The sequence below is a fragment of the Primulina eburnea genome, chromosome 15 (assembly GCF_022965805.1).
Source record: "Primulina eburnea isolate SZY01 chromosome 15, ASM2296580v1, whole genome shotgun sequence".
Lineage (NCBI taxonomy): Eukaryota > Viridiplantae > Streptophyta > Magnoliopsida > Lamiales > Gesneriaceae > Primulina > Primulina eburnea.
This window is the reverse complement of record NC_133115.1, coordinates 2,621,674-2,646,776: the sequence shown is the minus strand read 5'-3', so window position 1 is coordinate 2,646,776 and position 25,103 is coordinate 2,621,674. Positions and strand designations below refer to the sequence as shown.

Sequence of the window (25,103 nt, the reverse complement as noted above, 5' to 3'; positions counted from 1 at the left end):
CAAAAGAACATCGAGGAGATGATGTAATTTCTTTATTCAATCAACTTTCCGAATTATGGGTAGCATGAACTTGGTCATTGTCATCACAATCTCCAAAAAATTTAAATTTTATATAAATTTTTTTGATTACGTAGACGGTTAAATGGGAAGAAGTATTGCACCGAACATTAACATTAAGAATGGGTCTCATGTGAGACCGTCCCACGGATCTTAATCTGTGAGACGATTCAACTCTATCCATATTCATAATAAAAATTAATACTCTTAGCATAAAAAATAAAAAAATTTCATAGATGACTCAAATAAGAGATTCGTCACACAAATACGACCCGTGAGACCGTCTCACATAAGTTTTTGTCTAACATTAAAATCTCAAGTTTGGAACAGATCACTTCAAGATATAATTATAATAAAAAAATTTCCCCCAACTAAAAATAAATTTAATATCAATGTATAGAAATTGGAGGTTAAAAAAAAATTAAAATTCAAGGACTGTGAATTCACGCAGCAACTCACAGCCCAAGCCAGATTCCTACTTCAAACAAATACCAAAAATGTTGTAGGCCATCAACGTAATGCAGATTTTTATTGCAATAAATGTAACTTAAATGGAATACGTGTGAATGAGAAGCATCGCCGATTAGTTTCAGCTAGCATAGAAGAACGAAATTCAACATTAAAGTTTATTGAAATTTTTTGAACGTGGTGATGTTTTGAGAAAAAAACATAATATTGCTTCGAGTTTCCTTTTATTTTGACTACGTAAAAAAATTCATTTATCTTAAGAAAATAGTTGTTTTCGAATTCTGAATTCAAATTCAGTCGTTTAAACTGGAAACAGACAATAAATGCATTGGTTAACCCTGTGAGTTGGGACAGTGTACTAATAGTGTATCACTCACATGATATTTTTCGTTTACAAAACCAACAATAACAAATATCACAAACAAGTATTTACAAGATGAAATTCTCTATACAAATATGTAGATCATGCTGGTCGCAGCCAGAACCCGATTATTGTCCGTCTATCAATCAATATGGCTACTCTAATACCATCTGTAATGTAGCATCATAACTCATAAGCATCTTCGTTTCTTAAAGAAACAGGATTGTAAAGACGACTATGTTCTCATATCACAGGAATTCGAGATTATGAATCTATGTTGAAAATTATCCAAAACAAATCTACTCAAAATTGTTGTCGTCGTCTATCAAGCGAGCAGGGGATATTCGTTTTGAATATATTTCATTATCGAAGGAAATTTTAGGCAGCAGACTGACCGGGGTTCTACCTTCTAAAGTTCTCATTAACTTTGAGCATGGCTTTTGCAGAGGCTTCAAATTAAAGGAGTCAATCTCAGCATCTCTGCTAGGAACGATCAATGGCAATGTTTTGTTGTTTTTATATGACAATATTGTTCGTTGAGGGAGAGCTTTTCTCAGATTGGTTCGGTTTGTATGTCCATCCGTCTCCGTTGCCTTTGGTCTAATGGTTGACTCAATTGGGGCAAGTTTCCCATCCACTTGATTTGTAAATACAAATGAAACCTGCAAAATGTACTTTCAAATGCCAATTCCTTGAAATGGAAATCAAATGAACAAATAACTAACGACAAAATTCTCACATCATCGCCTGCTGAAGCCTGGAATATACGATCAGGTACAGATGATGGAACATGATGATGCCCCCATTGAGCTAAATCCTCTTCCTTTGGAGTTCCGACCTTGAGATCGAATATTTTGTCAAATAAAAGAGCGTAAAGTTACGCCTAAAAAGTAAAAACCCAATGCTATTGCATTCGCTAACCTGTTTCTCATGATTTTTCAAATTATGTAAGCAGCCAGCAATGCTTGCAAATCCCCCTATATCCTCGTCCTCAGGCTGACTGCCATCATTTGAATATTCAAACTCGATCTCATTTTGTTTGCAACGGTAGCAGCACATCTTTTCATGAATTTCTGAGCTATGTAGGTGTAACATAGGTTGGAGGGAAAGAACTTTTCATCAAAATAAACTATAGGAAAGATAATTGCTTAAATCGCCGTGGAAAAAAGTAAAACAAGAAAAAAAGGAAATGTCTGTTGTGTGCTTGGTTTTTCTTGAAGGTTACAACAGTTCGCATCATCGCCTCTAAATGTTCTCCCATATAACTTACGTACCAAAGATGACATATTAGTAAACCATTAATGGATTTTTCTCTTGACGCAAGATATGATGTAACAATTGGCTTGCAGATGGTTAAATGTTGACATTTGCTAGGTGTTGAACATGTCGTAGAGGGCCATCATTCTGCTTTAATTTTGTTTAAATTTTCATGGAAATCTATCATCCACGAGATATTATATTCATGAAATCAGAATGGTACCCACATGTATATCGGGGAAAAAAAAGAATGCTACCCACGTGAATTCAATAAGCGTCAGGTTTAACTTTTTCATTAACAGAACTTTTAAAAAGGACACACACACCTCACACTCTCCTGAAAGGTGAACAAGTCACGTAGATCTTCTGTTGATACCAAATTTCCCTGTGATAAGCCAAGCATATCATCGAAATAAGAGCAATGACACGTTACATACAACTTATAATGAAATCCAACCGGCAAACATGCCTTCTCTGAATCCACGTGCTCTTGCTGTATCACTTTCTGAAGCCCTTCTTTCGACATCTGGCGCTGGTATACCTACAATTTTTTTTGAACAAGTCATATATGAAAAGGAAAATGCATCAAGAATTTGCTGCATCAAACCTTCTCTTCTATGGTTCCAGCACTTAAAAATCTATAAATGTAGACTCTCTTCTTCTGCCCATCCCTCCAGACCCTTGCTGCAGCCTGCAAAGTTTAGGGAATTGGAGAATAAAGCTCGTTTCAAATTCTACATGGTAGTAATATCTTATAATCACTAAAGGCAGGCTATGAATAATGATCGTTAGTATAAAATGACTGTTTACTTGTTTATCATTGGCAGGATTCCAATCAGGATCAAACAGAACCAGCCGGTTTCCACCAATCAAATTAAGACCGCAACCTCCAGCTTTGCTACTCAAGAGGAATACAAACTCATCCTGAGAAACATAGTTTTGTGATCCAACCTTGAAACAAAGCATCCTTACATGACCAAAAGCTTTAAGGACAATTCACCTACCTTTGATGGATCATTGAAACAATTAACCAGCTTTTGTCTTTTGCTGATTGATGTAGACCCGTCGAGCCTTAAAAAAGGATATCTTCTTTCACGGCATAATTGAGCAAAAAGGTCCAATGTCTGAGGGAGGATGACAGAACAAGATAATGTATACTTAAAGAGTTAACGGGTGTAAAAGTTTGTAGGTAAAAACCATAGCTGTAAAAATCTTTGATTTGGTTTGAGCATCCAGAGGTCAATTGATGCACTCAAAATAACATTAAGCTCGTATGTGTCAAACATTTTAATGCAGACTTTACATAAAAAAAATTATGACACAAAAACATATCTGCCTGCACTATTAAAACTCAGTATCAGCACAAAACAATGAGCAATGTCTAATGAAGTTCCACCACAAACCCAACACATCAACCAGAGACGAAGAAAATTAAACCTCTCTCTCTCTCTCTCTCTCTCTCTCTCTCTCTCTCTGTGTGTGTGTGTGTGTGTGAAAGTAGTTTTAGAATTTTATCATAAATGTTAAACATGTATTAAAGAAATAAAACTATTTTATGTTTATGATTTAGAAAAATTGGTATTCTTTGGAAAAATTAAAAATATATATATTTAATATTATCTTTAATTAGTTCAAGTTAATTTGATGAAAAAAATTCTTAGGGTTAAGAATTTATCAAAATTTGTGGAGGACATAGAGGGAATTTAAGAAAATATATAAGGATATTTTTTATAAATAAAATGTTAAAATAAGATCTTTTCAAAAAATATTTGAGATCACCTAACTTTTTTAAAAACAGCTTATAAGCTATCAAACAACTTATTTTGACAACTTATATGTTTGCAAAAACTTGTGCCAAACATATTTTAAGTTGCTCTCCCCTATCAATCTCGGACTACATAGTGAAGATCAGTAGCTATCTTTCATAAAAATATAAACATATCTAAGAAGGGTTAAAATGATGATCTCCATTTGTTAGCACCACAACTGATATCTGGTGGAAAATTGAAGATGAAAAATCATTTGAGATTTTGATGGTCCTCAACTGAGAGATGAAGAATAAAATGCATCAAGAAGTTATGTTGATAAAATAAATTGCAGAATCAATTAGTTAACCAAGGTTGTAATTTGTTACCTGTGTGTAATTTGAAACTAGGACAATTCTATCATCTGTTCTTTGACGGAGTTGAGCAAGTAATCGAGCCAAGACGTTCATTTTTCCTGATAGTTCAACCCAAATCCCATCGCCACCTGCCCATGATCCAGTTCTGAAAGAACATTGTAGAAATACTCATAAAATTTCGTTCAATTATAAAACATTAAATTTGAACAACAGGCAAGATTCACCTTCCAGAGAAAATTTCTGCTGGAAAGAAACGCAGACAGTCCTCAAACCCTGACGCCCCGGAACTCCCACTCTTTATCGTGTCATATATTAGCTTCAAGTTAATTTTTTCTGGAATGAGTGAACGTTTAAAAAGATAACAGCATCAAAAAGAACCAAACAACAAAAAGGGAAGATATAATTCAAATGGTCAGAGAAAAATATAATGAAACGAAGCATTTCATGTTTCACAAAATATTTTCACTCATTACAGGGATTAAGAGATGTAGGTGATAAAACTAAGAAGGCTCAAAATCTTGTTCTGTAATTGGTCCATTACGTGCTTAAGACAACGGGAATAACATGCAAGGATATATAAAACATAAGTTCTAGAGACCACTGAGTTCGTAAATACTTCTGATCGACCATATCAAGCAAGAAGCATGATTCTCATTTCACAGTACTACACCATAAAATGAAGAAAAACTCACTTTTATGAGTAACAAATTAAAACCGCTGCTCCAAATCAAGATGCTCCTTTTCTTCTATCATATGAGTTTCCTTGAGATTTTGGTTGTATGATATTTGGTTAAATTTGGTGCTATAAACCTCTAATGGGACGGTTGCAGTGATATGAATGTAGTGATAACCTCCACTCACAATATAAAATGTTCAATTGTCTCGTTTATAAACAGAGCAGACACATGCTATCCAAAACTAGTAGAGAATAAATATGTTAATGCTTTTTTAAGTTGGACCATCAACATACACAAATGACTGAACAGTGTCATTCCTCGGTGACGTGTACTCGTGTATTTTTTTACCACAATATTTTTGATATCGCATTGCAATCTGAAAAACGTAGTAAACAAGAGTTCAGATTTTTAATTGCAGCATCACTTGAAACAAAATGTGCGTAATCCATGTTTCATACAGTCATATAAGTGCACAAAGCAACTGATGTATCAACAAAGTTCTGTTATTCATGAAACACTTGAGCATCTTTTGATGTGACAAAAGAAATTTATGCTCAACAAGGATTTGTCTTTTCCAGTCCATAAAAAAGATTAAGCTCAATAAGTTAAAAACTCAAAAAGACCATCTTCCAATAACAGTATACCTTTGGGTGATTGCATAACTTCTTGAGAGCTGTTATATAAGCTAAGATCTTTGATTGTTTTGTGTCTTCTGAAATAGCTCGTTTAACCTATACTTAAAAGTTTGGAATGTTAGAATTATCTCATTGTTAGGAAGAACCATAAGCTTAAGCACACTGGCATGTGCAAATATATAGAAGGAAAATGAAAATTACATTTTTTGAATGTATAAAATGGTTGTAGAGCTCAGCTTGTAGAGTCGTCAACTTGCAGCACACTACTTCAACCATCTGAAGAGAAAAATAGATACTTTGAATGATGATCATGCCAACACACCAAGATGAAGATGTTTACTTCAAAAAGGGATTTTCAGCAAACCCAGAATACTTTCTATGGGAAATATTGAACTTACTGCCAGAACTTAATTTGGGAACTGAATAGGTTCACAATGTCGGCCTAAAGCAAAAGTAAAATTCATAAAGTGTCTCCATTAGATCCTAAGAGAAGCTGAGATTCAATGGAGCTAATTAGGTAAGTCAAAGTTATGCGTTCTCACTATTAATATGGTACTACATAAAGAAAATAACCTATGTGGTTAGTAAATGAATCAGCTAGATTTGTCTCAACAACAATCAAAGAAATCACGTACACGAAACAGAATTCGTTCCTACACTGACATGTAATATACCTTCCAAAAAGAGTGTGGACTAAATGGAAATAGTTCAATAAACATTTCCAGACTGAGAAAAAGAAGAGAGCAGGTGGGAAGAAACGTCCGTAAACCCTAATGAGCATTAGTAATCTAGCAGACATATCACAGAAATAGTTCAGATTTTTTCAGAGGAAAAAAATAGTTAAGCAACGAGTGCCTTTGGCTTCCAATAGTTCAACTGCAGTAAGAGGTGGAAGACGATATGTGGTTCCATTAATAAACAACACAATTGTAAACAAGAAGGGATGATAAAACTGAAATACCTTAGGTGGTAAGTGGTTAGATAGAAGAGAATTAGTCCTCCGCAGTATAAACTGAAAACCAAGCAGTGAACATTTGTGAGGAATTAAAGCCATATGATATATATTTAAAAAAAAAAAAGACATGGTATTGGTATATCACATGTCAGTATAAACCCATTTCTCAGTTCTGACAGTGAGAGATCTTAAACAAAGGAAAGAAAGTATGGAACTTAAACAAGATTGTGTTTCAATGGAAAAAAATCATATCGAGATGTAGTTACCTGATTTACTTTGGCACTTAACTCTGCAGATCTCTCTGAACCGAGCCTTTTCTCTTCTTCAGTAGCTGTGGGCTCTCTGCCGGACACAATTGGCATCTTCAGGACGTACACGGAAAACCAAATATTATGGAAAAAAACCATAAAAGGGTATATTCCACTACTAAATTCCAAACACCCTGTGTACCTACCTCATAATATCGTCGAAAATATGCAGCATTGCCCAAGACTCCAGGATTTGTGAAATTAACCATGGCGTAGAACTCCTCGAGATCATTCTGAGTTTTGATAATAAGAAAGGAACAATTGATAAATAAAACAAAAAAATTAATGAGAAATAATTTATATTTTTCCTCACCTGTATTGGAGTCCCTGACAATAGAACGCGGCGTTTGCAGGATAAAGCAGCTAATGCCTGGTCCAGAAGGTTGTGAAAGTATCCAAATTTACACATTTATCATGAACCCATCCTACTAAAACTACAATAAATGAAAAATGATGCATCTTACTCGATTGGTCAGTGTTTGATCATTCTTCAGCCTGTGAGCTTCATCACAGATAAGCAGATCACATGATCCACTTTGATTGAATTTTGAAGAATGCATTCGAAATGTCTCATAAGAGATGATCAATACCTGTTAGAAAGCCTGTTGATGTGTTGCTTCTTTCTAATAATTCAGAATGCACCAAAAATTACCTGTAAAGGGTTGAAAGGATTAGTGAAATCGTCAATTCCACTGATGACATCTTCTCGAGTACTCTCACATAGAGCAACAAGCTTTACTCGCTCCCCAACCCATTTCCTGATTTCATCTTCCCAGTTACTCACTAGACTGGTGGGAGTTACAATTATTACTTTCTTTGCCATTGGTTTCCCATTGAATCCTTGATGAAGAAGAGTATAACATAGCGTGATTGACTGTAAAGTTTTCCCTAACCTGCACAGTAAAAATGCAAAATTGGAATAGAGAAGACATGCATGGGTATGTGCTAACTTACTTTCACTTAAAAGCTGGAAACAAAAGCATTACAAGGGTTGCAGAACTTTTACCCCATATCATCAGCTAAGATGCACCCATTTATATTGGCATCACTCGAAACACCCGAGACACAATCAAACATGAACTGCACCCCTTCTCTGCAAGTGAAAATCAAATGCATCTTCCAATCAAGTAAAAAAGTGAAATCACCAGGATAAATTCGTTGTCAACGCAATTTGTTGAGATGATATCAAAAAGAATTATAATGGGGAAAGCCACAGACATAAAAGACAAAATTCAGAGTACACAATTTACAAGGATTAAAATCAGTAGTATGAGTATCATAGTATTACCTATCCAATTGAACAAATGCAAAACAGAACTTTAATGAACATGAGATCTTTTTGAGAACATATTGAAGATCGAGAGTCAAGATCCCACCATTGAACGAAAAAAATATCAGTTAAATTTACTAATTCAAGAATTTTTAGCTAGGAATTCTAAAGGTACTTAACAAAAAGCGTGCAATATTTTTCAACTATACCTTTGATGGGGACGAAGATACTTTACGAGCATGTGATCTACCATTATAGAAACCAAGTCACTGTCTCTTTCATTGGATATCTCGGGCTGCCATAACACCAAAGGCTCAATTCCTGGAGGCAATGATGTGCTCTCCTCTAGATCTTCTTTCTCAATAGTTATGGGGATATGAAATTTGTTAGTGATGTTAATCAGGACAGGTCTTGTAGATCCCCATGGGACAAACCTCTTACGAGCCAAAAGCTTGCGTGTCAGTTCTTTGTTGTCAGAGTAACCAGTGGAAGAGGGAGGCTTAAAAGGCATTCGTAAAGAAGCCTCTGCATCTTTCACCGAATATATTCTAGGAAATAGAGACTGTCTTTTCACTTCTATGTTCCCTCTGTGCAATAACAATTAACAATGTATGACATGAATTAAATCACCCATAACAATGGAACTTAATACACTCAAACCAGCATGTCGCTGACGTTTCAAAAAAATTTCATACCAAATTTCACTTGTAAGAATAAGTAACTCAGATACACAAACACATACACACACATGCATCTGCAAGATAACCAATTAAAAGATCATTATTGAGTATGGACAACACTCAAGGAATGGTCTCGGTGGCCATTAGGTATGCCACCATTCAAGTTCTATTACAATACTTTGGATCGAGAGGAGGAGCCGCTCTACATGATTTCAAATTGAAGAAATTAGCATGATAATTTACAGAAAACCACAACCATTGCCCATATTCAGTTCTATTTTTCCACTTTATCAGCCACTAATACAAGTTCCAACTTACTCGTGCTCTCTCATAAGACGGAAAATAGCCATCTGACTCCTATTCCATCCAAAAAGGTACTTGGTTACTTGTGAAGCATTTTTGCTAACGAAACACGAGAATCAATCCTAAATCACATCACACATGCAAACCCTGGATTAATTACGCATATGGGTCAGACCTTAATGTATCCTAAGTCACTGAAAATTGAATCCGGAAACATTATACCCAGAAGACTACAAATATGTAGGCGACGAAGTTAATTAACTGAAACAAATTGATTTTACTCGTAACAAATAATACAACATAACAGCGAACCTTACTAGGGCTGCTACGTTTTGCGACTTCAATTCACAATCCAGTGAAGGGGATGAACGGACAACGGATTTCTCTTCGTCTTCGGCGTCGGCGTCGGCTGTGAGATTGTAATCAGATTCAGATTCAGACTCTGCTGAATCGCTGTGCGAGAGATATTCGCTTTCAAGTTCCATCTCTAGTTCTCTCTCTCTCCCCGCGCCAGCTTTAAATTCACATAGCTTGGCGGTAAAGCTTTATTTGTCCCCAATCGGAATTTTAAAAAATAATAATTTTATAATTGCATTTATAGTTTTATTTTATTTCTTCATCTCAATCTTTTGTTAGTCATCATTTTTCAATTTACATTTTCGTCGTTCTTAAAAAATAATTGATAGTTACAATAAAATATACATAAAAACTCTTGTAACATTATCTCACGAGTCAATTTTGTGATATAGATCTCCAACTTCGACTTAACTAATAAAAAATTAATATTTTTTATGATAAATATAGGTCACATCAATTAATTTAATAAATACATATTTATGAAATTGTATCACAAGAAACATACGCTAACATTCATATAAATATATATATATATATATATATATATATATATATATGTGTGTGTGTGTGTGTGTGTGTGTCTATTACTACTGCTGTAACAAACTAACCAAGTAGCACATTTATCTACCAAAAAAGTCTGTAATGTATGTTGAACTATCATTTTACGATATAGAGTTTATATTTACTTTAGATCAGTCAGTTGATTTGAAAAAATTAAATATTTTTATTTCAAAATCTAAAAAACATTAAGATGAAACATGAGAAAAAACGTGAATTATATTGCAAGACGTAATTTCTTAGAATTATTTTTTTTCTTTTAAATAAGATTGTGCAATAAGAGTTTTGCATTTCTAGAATATTGAGTTTTTTATATTCTAGATTTGATTTTTAATATTTAAAAGAGTTTGTTTTTTAATGAAAGCTAATTTCCTTATCTTGTAAGGATCTATTCAAGGAATCAGATCAAGATCAAAACAAGTTTTTGTATATTGAAAAATAGTTGTTAGACAATACACGAGCGAGATACGAAAGAACAAATATAAAGCTCGGGAGAATTTTCTGAAGAACTCGCAAATACGAAGCATCGTTGTTTTGCTGCACTGTCGTGACATGTTGGAGACAACTGAAACCAACACTCGTACAAAGTGTTTATTGAATAATTGTTTTGTTACTCCAAATTTCGGTCACACGCATTATTATTCTTGTGTTTTGGTTATTTTTTATTGATATCTTATGATGTAATTTACTTCATTGACTAGTAAAGAAATATAGTTTTTCGTTTATTTACTATTATTGATTTTGTAAACTCGATTTATTTTCTAGTGATAATTTTATCCTGAGATATCGTACAAATGTATTCATTTATGCATAATTATCTTTGTGCTATTTTTAATTAAGTTATTTATTTGTATGTTATATTATTTCGTTGATATTTACAATATGTTACAACATCGGAGACAACATTTATATCCGATACAGACAATTCTTACTATTATGTTTAAAAAAATATTCACTTGGTGTCAGAGCCAAATATTGACTTTACTAAGTGAGATTCTAGTTATATTTGTTTAACATGTAAAAATTCAATGGATGTGTCGCTTGCTAACGCTGCACTACGACCACCTGTCTTTGATGGATCTACTACGCTATTTGGAAAGTAAAATAAGATTCTATATCAAGTACATAGATGAAAGAGCATGACAATGAGTTGTCTACAGTTGGACTCTATCAAAAAAAGTTGATCATGAAGTTAGTGATAGCCTGATCAAATCATAAATGAATGGACAACTGATGAAGTCCAAATTTCGAACTACAATTCAAAGACAATAAATGTCATCTTCACATCAATTAGTATAAACATGTTTACTCTGATTACCAACTGCGTTTTTGTTAAGATTCCTGGAAAATCCTTCAAAAATATTATGAAGGATTTGAAAGTGTAAAAGGAACGAAGTTAAAATTTTTAACCTCTAAATTTGAAAGTTTGAAGATTGAAGAAAGTGAGACAATCACCGAGTATGATCATAGCTTGAGAGGATAACCAATAAATCATTCAGCCTCGACGATCCAATTTAAAATGAAAGATTTATCAGCAAAGTATTATGATCATTTCTGGAGTGCTTCAATATAAAGATTTGTGTAATTGATGAAGCATGATATAGAACTCAGCTCGCGCTAGATGACTTGAATAGCTCCCTACTCGCAACTACCGATGAGGAAGAGATCTCTCTTGCCCAATTTCTGGTAAACCTGAAGAAAGACAAGGGCATTGCCTTTTGTATCTACTCATGACGAATCTGACGATGAACCTGATGTAGAAAGCAGCAGGAATTCGCATAAAACGGGGATGAGTCTTCTGACAGTTCGCCATCCACCGCCAACTCCGACTCTCAAGAATCCAGTGAGGATAATGATCTTGCTGCTGCTTCTAGTGAAGATGTTGAGTGTGATGTTGATGACACCTCAGACAACATTGATAATGAAGATTATGACTTGAGCAAAGCCTTCTCCGAAAAGTTCTAAACAGAAAAATTTCTGGCTCAGTGGTTTGTATATGCCAACCGAAAGTTCATTGATGAAAAAAGAATGTGGATATCGCTGATTTTGCTAGGCAGAATCTGATGGTTTTTCTCAAACTTCACGAGATATTTTCTATTGTTTCTGTCGTGACCCCGTATTGCCACAAGGCTATTCTTGAGTTCTACATCGATCTCTCTCCCAATGAAGGTGATGAGAGGTCAAGCAAGTTAAAAAAAAAATTGTGATAAAGTATATAACTTCAGCCCTGAATCATTTACAACATCTATCATACTCCTGTTGATGTAGAAAGTCTTCAATCGGACATTCATGAAGTTACTTTAGTATTAACCAAAGGCTTGATCACTCAGATTTCGGCCCATCCAAGCCGTCTTTCTGCAGCCAACTTGACGTCTTTTTACTCAATTATTCACAAACGTCAGAAGTAGGACCATTAGGAACAAGAGAAAGCGATAACATTAAAGATGAAGCTGAAAAAACTCCTAACACTGATAGTGATAAGTGATTTTATTTTATTTGCTCCGAGTTTGATTAGTTTTAAGCTCTTTTCATCATGTTTCTGAATTTCTTGTTAATTCATTAGCTGTTAAGGTTTTTTAATGCTATGCTCTTATTTAGTGCTAATTGGTTAATGTGTTTGCTCTCATGTTATCAACACTGTTAACAGCACTCAAGCTAATTACATGATCAAATTCAGGGGTTAAATGAAGTTGCTTGGAGTTGAATCAACTTGCATAGCCTTTTTTGTGTTTATTTTGTCAAGCACGACACAAAAACAGAGATTGAAAGGAAAGACGAATTGTATCGTAAGACATTATTCCTAAAAATTATTTTTCCCTTTTAAATAACAATGTATATTATGAGTTTTGTATTTTTAAAATATTGAGTTTCTTAAACTCTAGATTTGATATCTAATATTTAAAAGCATTTTTTTCATAATGAAAGCTATTTTCTTTATCTTGTAAGAATCTATTCAAAGAATCCTATCAAGATCAAAACATTTTTATATATTGAAGAATAGATGTTGCACAATACGCGAGCAAGATATGGGAAAACATAGATAAAGTTTGAGATAATTTTCTAAAGAACTCGAAAATACGAAACATCGTTGTTTCACTGTGTTGTCGTAACTTGTTAAAAACACTTGAAGACGACATCTATACAAAGTGTGATTGAAAAATTATTTTGTTTTTCCCAAAAGACATCACACAATGTGTTCACTTGTACATAATTATTTATGTGCTATTTTTTAACTAAGTTATTTAATTGTATATTATATTATTCTGTTTCATGTTCTCACGAGGTGTTACAACATGTGATACACACTATCTTTATTATTATATTAAACTCGATTTTTTCAAAACATATTATTTAAAATCCAATGCATATTTTTATCATTTTTATTTTCATGTATGTATCAATATTAAAGGATATCGATAAATTTAATATCATTTTCTTAGTAACTAAAAATTTATATACTTAAAATATAGTATGAAAAACATCAACCAAAATAGGGAAAAAAAATCCAACGCTTTAACGTGAAAAAACATCAACCAAAATAGGGAGAAAAAAAATCAACGCTTTAATTCATACAAAATTTAACAAGTATTCATTTTCTTAGTACCTGATTTATGCCTTTTTATATTTCAGATACTTATGCCGTGTAAATTCTCAATATGTAAGAAATATATTGAGTGGAAATTTGCCTCGCAATGTAGTATATGCGATGAATGAATCGTTCAAAATAGTTCTAAACCCACTTGTAACAAATTCTCTCTCCGGATTCACGGATCGTATCTTGTGAGGCATAAGATCTCTTATCTGGGTCATCCACTAAAAAGTATTATTTTTTTATGCTAAGAGTATTACTTTTTATTGTGAATATCGGTAGGGTTTACCCGTCTCACAGATAACGATTCCTGATACTGTTTCACAAGAGACCTACTCAAAAAAAAATCCCACCTATAGCAATTAAATGTTCAAAGAATGAACGTTCCATCAATCTAAAAATCAAGATAACACCAAAATTTGACAAACATTGGACTAGATAACATCATGTACGTGAAAACTGAAACACTAGGAAGTGCTACCTATGTAATGTAATGATACAAGGAATTGAGTATCCAAATAAATATGATGGGGATAGTTTACTGATTTAATTTAACCAATAAATCATAAGAACAGAACTGCAAGATATGTAGTAAACTTTACCAAGCAGACACATTTGTCTTCGAGTCTGATTCCAACTAGTCCTCATCTTCTGAATCTGTGCAAGGATATACCAGTATTAGTAGATCTTAATGAATAATCTTTATCTAAAGAACAAACAAGAACTCACGGCTACACACTTGGAATCGGGTAGGTATACGAACAAAAAATCAAGATATACGAACAATTTCTAACAGTCGAATGCATAGAGCTAGTGCGACTGACACGCAAGACCCAAGTCATTATACTCTAAAGATACTTGAAGGGTCAACCCAACTGAGTGACAAATCGTCATCTGTAAACGGGAACTAACATTTTAACAGGATTTGAAAATTCACAAGCATTGAGACGAAGGGAAAACTCACATTCAATTTGCAGGCGAGTGAATTATTAAATACATGTTTGAATCAACGCTTACCTGATCGTATATCTTCCCCGACTTTTCCTTTCTTTTTCAGCTGTCGAGTGATCATTGACCAAATGAGGATCCACCAGTAGATGTGAAAAACAAGCAGGGTCAATAACATTGTATTGAAGACATAGTATATCATCATCATTGAAGAGAAATAATGTTTTCCAAGTTTTTCGATTAATATAGTTAATTATTTCCCTAATATAATTTTTCTTGTTGATTTGATTGTTTAAATATCTTTTACTATTAGTAAAGTTGAGTCCCATATAGAAACTGCTTTCGTGTCTTCGTCTGTTTTTCATTTTCCCAAAAATGCCCCTCCATCTCCTTTTATTCCCTCCCCCACGTTCCTCTCATTCTCCTCTCAAAACCAACGCCTACATCGGCTCCTCTTAAAACAGAAAACATCTCCTTTTAATTTCTACCCCACGTTCTTCTCATTCTCCTCTCAAATCCAACGCACACATCGGCTCCTCTTAAAACAGAAAACCAGATCTCTCAAATACTATGTATCGTTGCTTTCAAAACATAAAATCCAGATAGCGGATTTTCTGAACAGATCACCCGCAAATCTATCAGGGTTGTTGCTTCCTCTTCCGCAGTACTTAAAGAGACACAGAACATGACAACGAATTCCACAAACAATCAGTCAATATTCATCGTGTTCTGTGTAGATTTATTCATGAATTAACGTCTCCAAATACAGATTTCAGAATTTGGGTTTCGGTGAATTCAATCATTTTGGGTTTCTAACACCAAATTATCATTGACAGGGAGGTTCTCACTCACACCGCAAAATGGATGCAGGTACGCGAATAAACCAAATCTCCTTTTTATTGTTTTATCCATAATATTGATTGTAAGTAGTGTTTCAATTATTAACCGCGGGTTTCGTGAAAAATTGACGATGTTTAAGCCTATCTGCTGAACTTCTCTGTCCACAGAGTTCATTAATCTGGGGAAGATGAATTCATGTATTGGAGTGTTAGTTTAGGTATACGACGCTTGGCCATTGTTTATGTTCTTGGATCAATCAATTCCTAGATTATATGAGGTATGCTGTCTGATTTTATTCAAAAGTCAATATGTTGTGGTGTATATGAAATTTGTGTGTTGTTCGGTCTTCTTGCTGATGTTGTGTTTTTCTTTTCTCAAGTTTTTCATGTTAGTCGTAGGATACTTCATCTACTGCACTCTGGGGTTTTTACTATTTCAACAGAAAGTTGAAATTTCATTTCCGTCGGCTGAAGCGGATAAGTTTGTTATTCTTTAAACTGCCGAATCACTGTCTCTATTACGTTGTGAATTTACAATGTGAAATTTTAATTGGAGAAGCAGTAAAGATGATGTTATCTGCTTCTCTTAATCGATTCATTTATTTGCATCACATGGCAAAAAACTTGTGTCGTTAACTTTGATATCCTCCCATGATTCAATGGAGGAACTGCGATTAATAAGTTGGGGAGATGTCCAAAGCTTAAACTTCCATAACTACACTCAGTACCTTCAATATTTACAAGCGATCAAATTTGCTGACATTGCTATTTGTTAATGCCATTTAATTACGTGAAATAATAATTAAATTTAGGGTCTTCACACCGAATAAATATCGTGAGTAGATATGGTGGTGTATTTTTTGAACCATGTGATGGTTTCAATTTGGATTCGAGGTCTACTTGATTGCATTTATTATATTTTGTTGTGTTTTTAGTTTTATTTTCACCATTACTCATTGTCCTTTAATGTTTTATAAAATCTACAGAAATAATCTATTTCATCATTAGTCGTGTATTTGCCAATTTCAATAGAATGGTATAAAATTACACTTTTTCATTCCATTTGAATTGTATTGAGTTAGATTTTATAGTTTTCAATTCTAATATATTTAGTTTATATTTTTTAATTTTTAAGTGTCAAGGATTGAATTTTTTTGTCATTGCTAAAATATACTTTTCATTGATTCAATGACAAATGTTCAATACATTATATATTTGGTGAAAATATCATTCGTGTTAATAATAGAAAATGTTGGTTTCAGTTTGGATGGTAGAATTTTATATCGCATCAGGTTGAGTTTTTTGTCTACACGGTATAATTAAGTGTTGTGGTTTTGTAAAAACATACTTGCAATTCTTTAGGGACGGGAAAATTTAAACTTCTATAATTTCATTATGATCTTTCGTTTGTCTCAGAAAAAAGATTTCCTTAGCTCATACTTTGTCACATGACTCCATTATGAAACTTACAAATTTGTTTTTATAATATCTGCGTTCTAATGATTTTATTGTAGAAGTAAGAGTAAGTCAAAGAGTGATCAACACTGCAACTCAACAAATTGATTTATGTATTCATATCAGGTTTGCATATTACTGAGCAATCTCATTTTTAAATTCTCATTCATGTATTGATGATTTTACTATTATCTTTCTTTATCAATTCATATTAAATTACATGGTAACACAAAAAATCTTTTGGATTTTTATAAGAAATGTTTATTCCATTCATCAGTGAAGCTAAAAGGTATCAACTTCAGATTTCATTAGCATCTCTTAAATTATAAAATAGTATCATAAAATCATCATTATGTAAATTTAATCCCTATGTTCAATTGTCTCGTTTATAAACAGAGCAGACACATGCTATCCAAAACTAGTAGAGAATAAATATGTTTATGCCCTTTTAAGTTTGACCATCAACATACACAAATGACTGAACTGTGTCATTCCTCGGTGACATGTACTCGTGTATTTTTTTACCACAATATTTTTGATATCGCATTGCAATCTGAAAAACATAGTAAACAAGAGTTCAGATTTTTAATTGCAACATCACTTGAAACAAAATGTGCATAATCCATGTTCCATACAGTCATATAAGTGCACCAAGCAACTGATGTATCAACAAAGTTCTGTTATTCATTAAACACTTCAGTATCTTTTGATGTGACAAAAGAAATTTATGCCCAACAAGGATTTGTCCTTTCCAATCCATAAAAAAGATTAAGCTCAATAAGTTAAAAACTCAAAAAGACCATCTTCCAATAACAGTATACCTTTGGAAGATAGTCTTTTTGAGTTTTTAACTTATTGAGTTTAATCTTTTTTATGGACTGGAAAGGACAAATCCTTGTTGGGCATAAATTTCTTTTGTCACATCAAAAGATACTGAAGTGTTTAATGAATAACAGAACTTTGTTGATACATCAGTTGCTTGGTGCACTTATATGACTGTATGGAACATGGATTATGCACATTTTGTTTCAAGTGATGCTGCAATTAAAAATCTGAACTCTTGTTTACTATGTTTTTCAGATTGCAATGCGATATCAAAAATATTGTGGTAAAAAAATACACGAGTACATGTCACCGAGGAATGACACAGTTCAGTCATTTGTGTATGTTGATGGTCAAACTTAAAAGGGCATAAACATATTTATTCTCTACTAGTTTTGGATAGCATGTGTCTGCTCTGTTTATAAACGAGACAATTGAACATAGGGATTAAATTTACATAATGATGATTTTATGATACTATTTTATAATTTAAGAGATGCTAATGAAATCTGAAGTTGATACCTTTTAGCTTCACTGATGATTAGGGGTGGGAAAAAATACCGAAAAACCGTGCCGAAAAAAATACCGAACTTATCGAAAAAATCGGTATACCGAAAATTTCGGTACGGTATGATACCGTACCGAAATTTTCGGTATCGGTATCGGTATGAAATAATTTTTTTTTCGGTATTTCGGTATATACCGAAATACCGAAAATAATTTTTTATTATTATTTTTTTTAAATTTAAGTTCGGTATACCAAAAAAATGTCGGTATACCGAAAAAATGTCGGTATTTTCGGTATACCGACATTTTTTCGGTATACCGACAAAATTTTCGGTGTCGGTACGGTACCGGTATGAGTTTTTTTCATACCAAAAATTCGGTATACCGCACATGCGGTATACCGAATTTTCGGTATCGGTATCGGTATGAAAAAATTTCATACCGATATTTTCGGTACGGTATACGGTACCGTAGTTCGGTACGGTATACCGTACCGTACCCACCCCTACTGATGAATGGAATAAACATTTCTTATAAAAATCCAAAAGATTTTTTGTGTTACCATGTAATTTAATATGAATTGATAAAGAAAGATAATAGTAAAATCATCAATACATGAATGAGAATTTAAAAATGAGATTGCTCAGTAATATGCAAACCTGATATGAATACATAAATCAATTTGTTGAGTTGCAGTGTTGATCACTCTTTGACTTACTCTTACTTTTACAATAAAATCATTAGAACGCAGATATTATAAAAACAAATTTGTAAGTTTCATAATGGAGTCATGTGACAAAGTATGAGCTAAGGAAATCTTTTTTCTGAGACAAACGAAAGATCATAATGAAATTATAGAAGTTTAAATTTTCCCGTCCCTAAAGAATTGCAAGTATGTTTTTACAAAACCACAACACTTAATTATACCGTGTAGACAAAAAACTCAACCTGATGCGATATAAAATTCTACCATCCAAACTGAAACCAACATTTTCTATTATTAACACGAATGATATTTTCACCAAATATATAATGTATTGAACATTTGTCATTGAATCAATGAAAAGTATATTTTAGCAATGACAAAAAAATTCAATCCTTGACACTTAAAAATTAAAAAATATAAACTAAATATATTAGAATTGAAAACTATAAAATCTAACTCAATACAATTCAAATGGAATGAAAAAGTGTAATTTTATACCATTCTATTGAAATTGGCAAATACACGACAAATGATTGAAATAGATTATTTCTGTAGATTTTATAAAACATTAAAGGACAATGAGTAATGGTGAAAATAAAACTAAAAACACAACAAAATATAATAAATGCAATCAAGTAGACCTCGAATCCAAATTGAAACCATCACATGGTTCAAAAAATACACCACCATATCTACTCACGATATTTATTCGGTGTGAAGACCCTAAATTTAATTATTATTTCACGTAATTAAATGGCATTAACAAATAGCAATGTCAGCAAATTTGATCGCTTGTTAAATATTGAAGGTACTGAGTGTAGTTATGGAAGTTTAAGCTTTGGACATCTCCCCAACTTATTAATCGCAGTTCCTCCATTGAATCATGGGAGGATATCAAAGTTAACGACACAAGTTTTTTGCCATGTGATGCAAATAAATGAATCGATTAAGAGAAGCAGATAACATCATCTTTACTGCTTCTCCAATTAAAATTTCACATTGTAAATTCACAACGTAATAGAGACAGTGATTCGGCAGTTTAAAGAATAACAAACTTATCCGCTTCAGCCGACGGAAATGAAATTTCAACTTTCTGTTGAAATAGTAAAAACCCCATAGTGTAGTAGATGAAGTATCCTACGACTAACATGAAAAACTTGAGAAAAGAAAAACACAACATCAGCAAGAAGACCGAACAACACACAAATTTCATATACACCACAACATATTGACTTTTGAATAAAATCAGACAGCATACCTCATATAATCTAGGAATTGATTGATCCAAGAACATAAACAATGGCCAAGCGTCGTATACCTAAACTAACACTCCAATACATGAATTCATCTTCCCCAGATTAATGAACTCTGTGGACAGAGAAGTTCAGCAGATAGGCTTAAACATCGTCAATTTTTCACGAAACCCGCGGTTAATAATTGAAACACTACTTACAATCAATATTATGGATAAAACAATAAAAGGAGATTTGGTTTATTCGGGTACCTGCATCCATTTTGCGGTGTGAGTGAGAACCTCCCTGTCAATGATAATTTGGTGTTAGAAACCCAAAATGATTGAATTTACCGAAACCCAAATTCTGAAATCTGTATTTGGAGACGTTAATTCATGAATAAATCTACACAGAACACGATGAATATTGACTGATTGTTTGTGGAATTCGTTGTCATGTTCTGTGTCTCTTTAAGTACTGTGGAAGCGGAAGAGGAAGCAACAACCCTGATAGATTTGCGGGTGATCTGTTCAGAAAATCCGCTATCTGGATTTTATGTTTTGAAAGCAACGATACATAGTATTTGAGAGATCTGGTTTTCTGTTTTAAGAGGAGCCGATGTGTGCGTTGGATTTGAGAGGAGAATGAGAAGAACGTGGGGGAGAAATTAAAAGGAGATAAAAGGAGATGTTTTCTGTTTTAAGAGGAACCGATGTAGGCGTTGGTTTTGAGAGGAGAATGAGAGGAACGTGGGGGAGGGACTAAAAGGAGATGGAGGGGCATTTTTGGGAAAATGAAAAACAGACGAAGACACGAAAGCAGTTTCTATATGGGACTCAACTTTACTAATAGTAAAAGATTTAACCTATACTTAAAAGTTTGGAATGTTAGAATTATCTCATTGTTAGGAAGAACCATGAGCTTGAGCACACTGGCATGTGCAAATATATAGAAGGAAAATGAAAATTACATTTTTTGAATGTATAAAATGGTTGTAGAGCTCAGCTTGTAGAGTCGTCAACTTGCAGCACACTACTTCAATCATCTGAAGAGAAAAATAGATACTTTGAATGATGATCATGCCAACACACCAGGATGAAGATGTTTGCTTCAAAAAGGGATTTTCGGCAACCAAATACTTTCTGTGGGAAATATTGAACTTACTGCCAGAACTTAATTTGGGTACTGAATAGGTTCACAATGTCAGCCTAAAGCGAAAGTAAAATTCATAAAGTGGTCTCCATTAGATCCTAAGAGAAGCTGAGATTCAATGGAGCTAATTAGGTAAGTCAAAGTTATGCATTCTCACTATTAATATGGTACTACATAAAGAGAATAACCTATGTGTTAGTAAATGAATCAGCTAGATTTGTCTCAACAACAATCAAAGAAATCACGTACACGAAACAGAATTCCTTCCTACACTGACATGTAATACCTTCCAAAAAGAGTGCGGAGTAAATGGAAATAGTTCAATAAAATTTCCAGACTGAGAAAAAGAAGAGGGCGAGTGGGAAGAGACGTCTGTAAACCCTGATGAGCATTAGTCATCTAGCAGACCCATCACAGAAATAGTTCAGATTTTTTCAGAGGAAAAAAATAGTTAAGCAATGAGTGCCTTTGGCTTCCAATAGTTGAACTGCAGTAAGAGGTGGAAGACGATATGTGGTTCCATTAATAAACAACACAATTGTAAACAAGAAGGGATGATAAAACTGAAATACCTTAGGTGGTAAGTGGTTAGATAGTAGAGAATTAGTCCTCCGCAGTATAAACTGAAAACCAAGCAGTGAACATTTGTGAGGAATTAAAGCCATATGCCATATGGTATATATTTAAAAAAAAGACATGGTATTAGTATACCACATGTCAGTATAAACCCATTTGCAGTTCTGACAGTGAGATATCTTAAACAAAGGAAAGAAAGTATGGAACTTAAACAAGATTGTGTTTCAATGGAAAAATATCATATCGAGATGTAGTTACCTGATTTACTTTGGCACTTAACTCTGCGGATCTCTCTGAACCGAGCCTTTTCTCTTCTTCAGTAGCTGTGGGCTCTCTGCCGGACACAATTGGCATCTCCAGGACGTACACGGAAAACCCAATATTATGGAAAAAACCATAAAAGGGTATCTTCCACTACTAAATTCCAAACACCCTGTGTACCTACCTCATAATATCGTCGAAAATATGCAGCATTGCCCAAGACTCCAGGATTTGTGAAATTAACCATGGCATAGAACTCCTCGAGATCATTCTGAGTTTGGATAATAGGAAAGGAACAATTGATAAAATAAAACAAAAAAAATTAATGAGAAATAAGTTATATTTTTCCTCACCTGTATCGGAGTCCCTGACAATAGAACGCGGCGTTTTCAGGATAAAGCAGCTAATGCCTGGTCCAGAAGGTTGTGAAAGTATCCAAATTTACACATTTATCATGAACCCATCCTACTAAAACTACAATAAATGAAAAATGATGCATCTTACTCGATTGGTCAGTGTTTGATCATTCTTCAGCCTGTGAGCTTCGTCACAGATAAGCAGATCACATGATCCACTTTGATCGAATTTTGAAGAATGCATTCGAAACGTCTCATAAGAGATGATCAATACCTGTTAGAAAGCCTGTTGATGTGGTGCTTCTTTCTAATAATTCAGAATGCACCAAAAATTACCTGTAAAGGGTTGAAAGGATTGGTGAAACCATCGATTCCACTGATGACATCTTCTCGAGTACTCTCACATAGAGCAACAAGCTTTACTCGCTCCCCAACCCATTTCTTGATTTCAGCTTCCCAGTTACTCACTAGACTGGTGGGAGTCACAATTATTACTTTCTTTGCCATTGGTTTCCCATTGAATCCTTGATGAAGAAGAGTATAACATAGCGTGATTGACTGTAGAGTTTTCCCTAACCTGCACAGTAAAAATGCAATACTGGAATAGAGAAGACATGCATGGGTATGTGCTAACTTACTTTTCACTTAAAAGCTGGAAACAAAAGCATTACAAGGGTTGCAGAACTTTTACCCCATATCATCAGCTAAGATGCACCCATTTATGTTGGCATCACTCAAAACACCCGAGACACAATCAAACATGAACTGCACCCCTTCTCTGCAAGTGAAAATCAAATGCATCTTCCAATCAAGTAAAAAAGTGAAATCACCAGGATAAATTCGTTGTCAATGCAATTTGTTGAGATGATATCAAAAAGAATTATAATGGGGAAAGCCACAGACATAAAAGACAACATTCAGAGTACACAATTTACAAGCATTAAAATCAGTAGTATCATAGTTTACCTGTCCAATTGAACAAATGCAAAACAGAACTTTAATGAACATGAGATCTTTTTGAGAACATATTGAAGATCGAGAGTCAAGATCCCACCATTGAACGAAAAACATATCAGTTAAATTTACTAATTCGAGAATTTTTAGCTAGGCATTCTAAAGGTACTTAACAAAAGTATACAATATTTTTCAACTATACCTTTGATGGGGACGGAGATACTTTACAAGCATGTGATCTACCATTATAGACACCAAGTCACTGTCTCTTTCATTGGATGTCTCGGGCTGCCATAACAACAAAGGCTCAATTCCTGGAGGCAATGATGTGCTCTCCTCTAGATCTTCTTTCTCAATAGTTATGGGGATATAAAATTTGTTAGTGATGTTAATCAGGACAGGTCTTGTAGATCCCCATGGCACAAACCTCTTACGAGCCAAAAGCTTGCGTGTCAGTTCTTTGTTGTCAGAGTAACCAGTGGAAGAGGGAGGCTTAAAAGGCATCCGTAAAGAAGCCTCTGCATCTTTCACTGAATATATTCTAGGAAATAGAGACTGTCTTTTCACTTCTATGTTCCCTCTGTGCAATAACAATTAACAATGTATGACATGAATTAAATCACCCATAACAATGGAACTTAATACACTCAAACCAGCATGTCGCTGAGGTTTCAAAAAAATTTCATACCAAATTTCACTTGTAAGAATAAGTAACTCAGATACACAAACACATACACACACATGCATCTGCAAGATAACCAATTAAAAGATAATTATTGAGTATGGACAACACTCAAGGAATGGTCTCGGTGGCCATTAGGTATGCCACCATTCAAGTTCTGTTACAATACTTTGAATCGAGAGGAGGAGCCACTCTACACGGTTTCAAATTGAAGAAATTAACATGATGATTTACAGAAAACCACAACAATTCCCCATATTCAGTTCTATTTTTCCACTTTATCAGCCACTAACGGAAAATAGCCATCTGACTCCTATTCCATCCAAAAAGGTACTTGGTTACTTGTGAAGCATTTTCGCTAACGAAACACGAGAATCAATACTAAAGCACATCACACATGCAAACCCTGGATTAATTACGCATATGGGTCAGACCTTAATGTATCCTAAGTCACTGAAAATTGAATCCGGAAACATTATACCCAGAAGACTACAAATATGTAGGCGACGAAGTTAATTAACTGAAACAAATTGATTTTACTCGTGACAAACAATATAACATAACAGCGAACCTTACTAGGGCGGCTACGTTTTGCGACTTCAATTCACAATCCAGTGAACGAGATGAATGGACAACGGATTTCTCTTCGTCTTCGGCGTCGACTGTGAGATTGTAATCAGATTCAGACTCTGCTGAATCGCTGTGCGAGAGATATTGGCTTTTGTGAAGAGTAATCTGCCTCTATATGCTGAAATGGACGGCTAGGATTGCAGCAGTACATTAGTGGTAAATCTAATGGTTATTATGCATTAATCTTCTGGGCCCACATATTAGTTAAAAAGGAGATGAGTTGGTTAAGTTGACACTTAGAATAAGGGAGTCAAGAATCTCTCTGCCATAGTGTGGGTTATACTATATGTTTTCTGCCCTCTTCTGAGAGATACAAGTTTGCGTATTTTCATTTAAAATCCTGCTGTAAAGTTGAGGGATTTTGTACTCTTCCTGTGAGATTCTGA

General features: G+C 34.0%; 2 protein-coding genes across 4 annotated transcripts; both read right to left on the bottom strand.

Annotated features, from left to right (window-relative positions):
* Positions 1-879: 879 nt before the first annotated feature.
* Positions 880-16,370, bottom strand: LOC140815117 (protein CHROMATIN REMODELING 25-like). 3 transcript variants are annotated; one of them, XM_073174230.1, is made up of 22 exons: positions 14,615-16,370; positions 14,200-14,254; positions 8,320-8,697; positions 7,847-7,933; positions 7,493-7,733; positions 7,305-7,430; positions 7,154-7,210; positions 6,987-7,073; positions 6,799-6,894; positions 6,539-6,589; positions 5,779-5,853; positions 5,587-5,673; positions 4,490-4,581; positions 4,278-4,410; positions 3,148-3,267; positions 2,954-3,067; positions 2,751-2,834; positions 2,613-2,684; positions 2,470-2,528; positions 1,808-1,964; positions 1,626-1,724; positions 881-1,548 (listed from the first exon to the last, which is right to left on the bottom strand). In XM_073174230.1, exons 3-22 carry the CDS (start codon positions 8,619-8,621, stop codon positions 1,186-1,188), a joined length of 2,502 nt encoding a protein of 833 aa, XP_073030331.1. In that variant the 5' UTR covers positions 8,622-8,697; positions 14,200-14,254; positions 14,615-16,370; the 3' UTR covers positions 881-1,185. The 3 variants fall into 3 exon arrangements, with proteins under 3 accessions (XP_073030330.1, XP_073030329.1, XP_073030331.1); XM_073174229.1 differs by lacking the exons at positions 14,200-14,254; positions 14,615-16,370 and adding an exon at positions 9,406-9,618 and having other exon boundaries at positions 880-1,548; positions 1,808-1,886; XM_073174228.1 differs by lacking the exons at positions 14,200-14,254; positions 14,615-16,370 and adding an exon at positions 9,406-9,617 and having other exon boundaries at positions 880-1,548.
* A 3,685-nt stretch (positions 16,371-20,055) lies between these two features.
* On the bottom strand, positions 20,056-24,803 carry LOC140815118 (protein CHROMATIN REMODELING 25-like). Its single transcript, XM_073174231.1, has 11 exons — positions 24,659-24,803; positions 23,608-23,985; positions 23,143-23,229; positions 22,788-23,028; positions 22,600-22,725; positions 22,449-22,462; positions 22,280-22,366; positions 22,093-22,168; positions 21,831-21,881; positions 21,077-21,151; positions 20,056-20,412 (listed from the first exon to the last, which is right to left on the bottom strand). Exons 2-11 carry the CDS (start codon positions 23,907-23,909, stop codon positions 20,320-20,322), a joined length of 1,152 nt encoding a protein of 383 aa, XP_073030332.1. The 5' UTR covers positions 23,910-23,985; positions 24,659-24,803; the 3' UTR covers positions 20,056-20,319.
* Between the last annotated feature and the right edge of the window lie 300 nt (positions 24,804-25,103).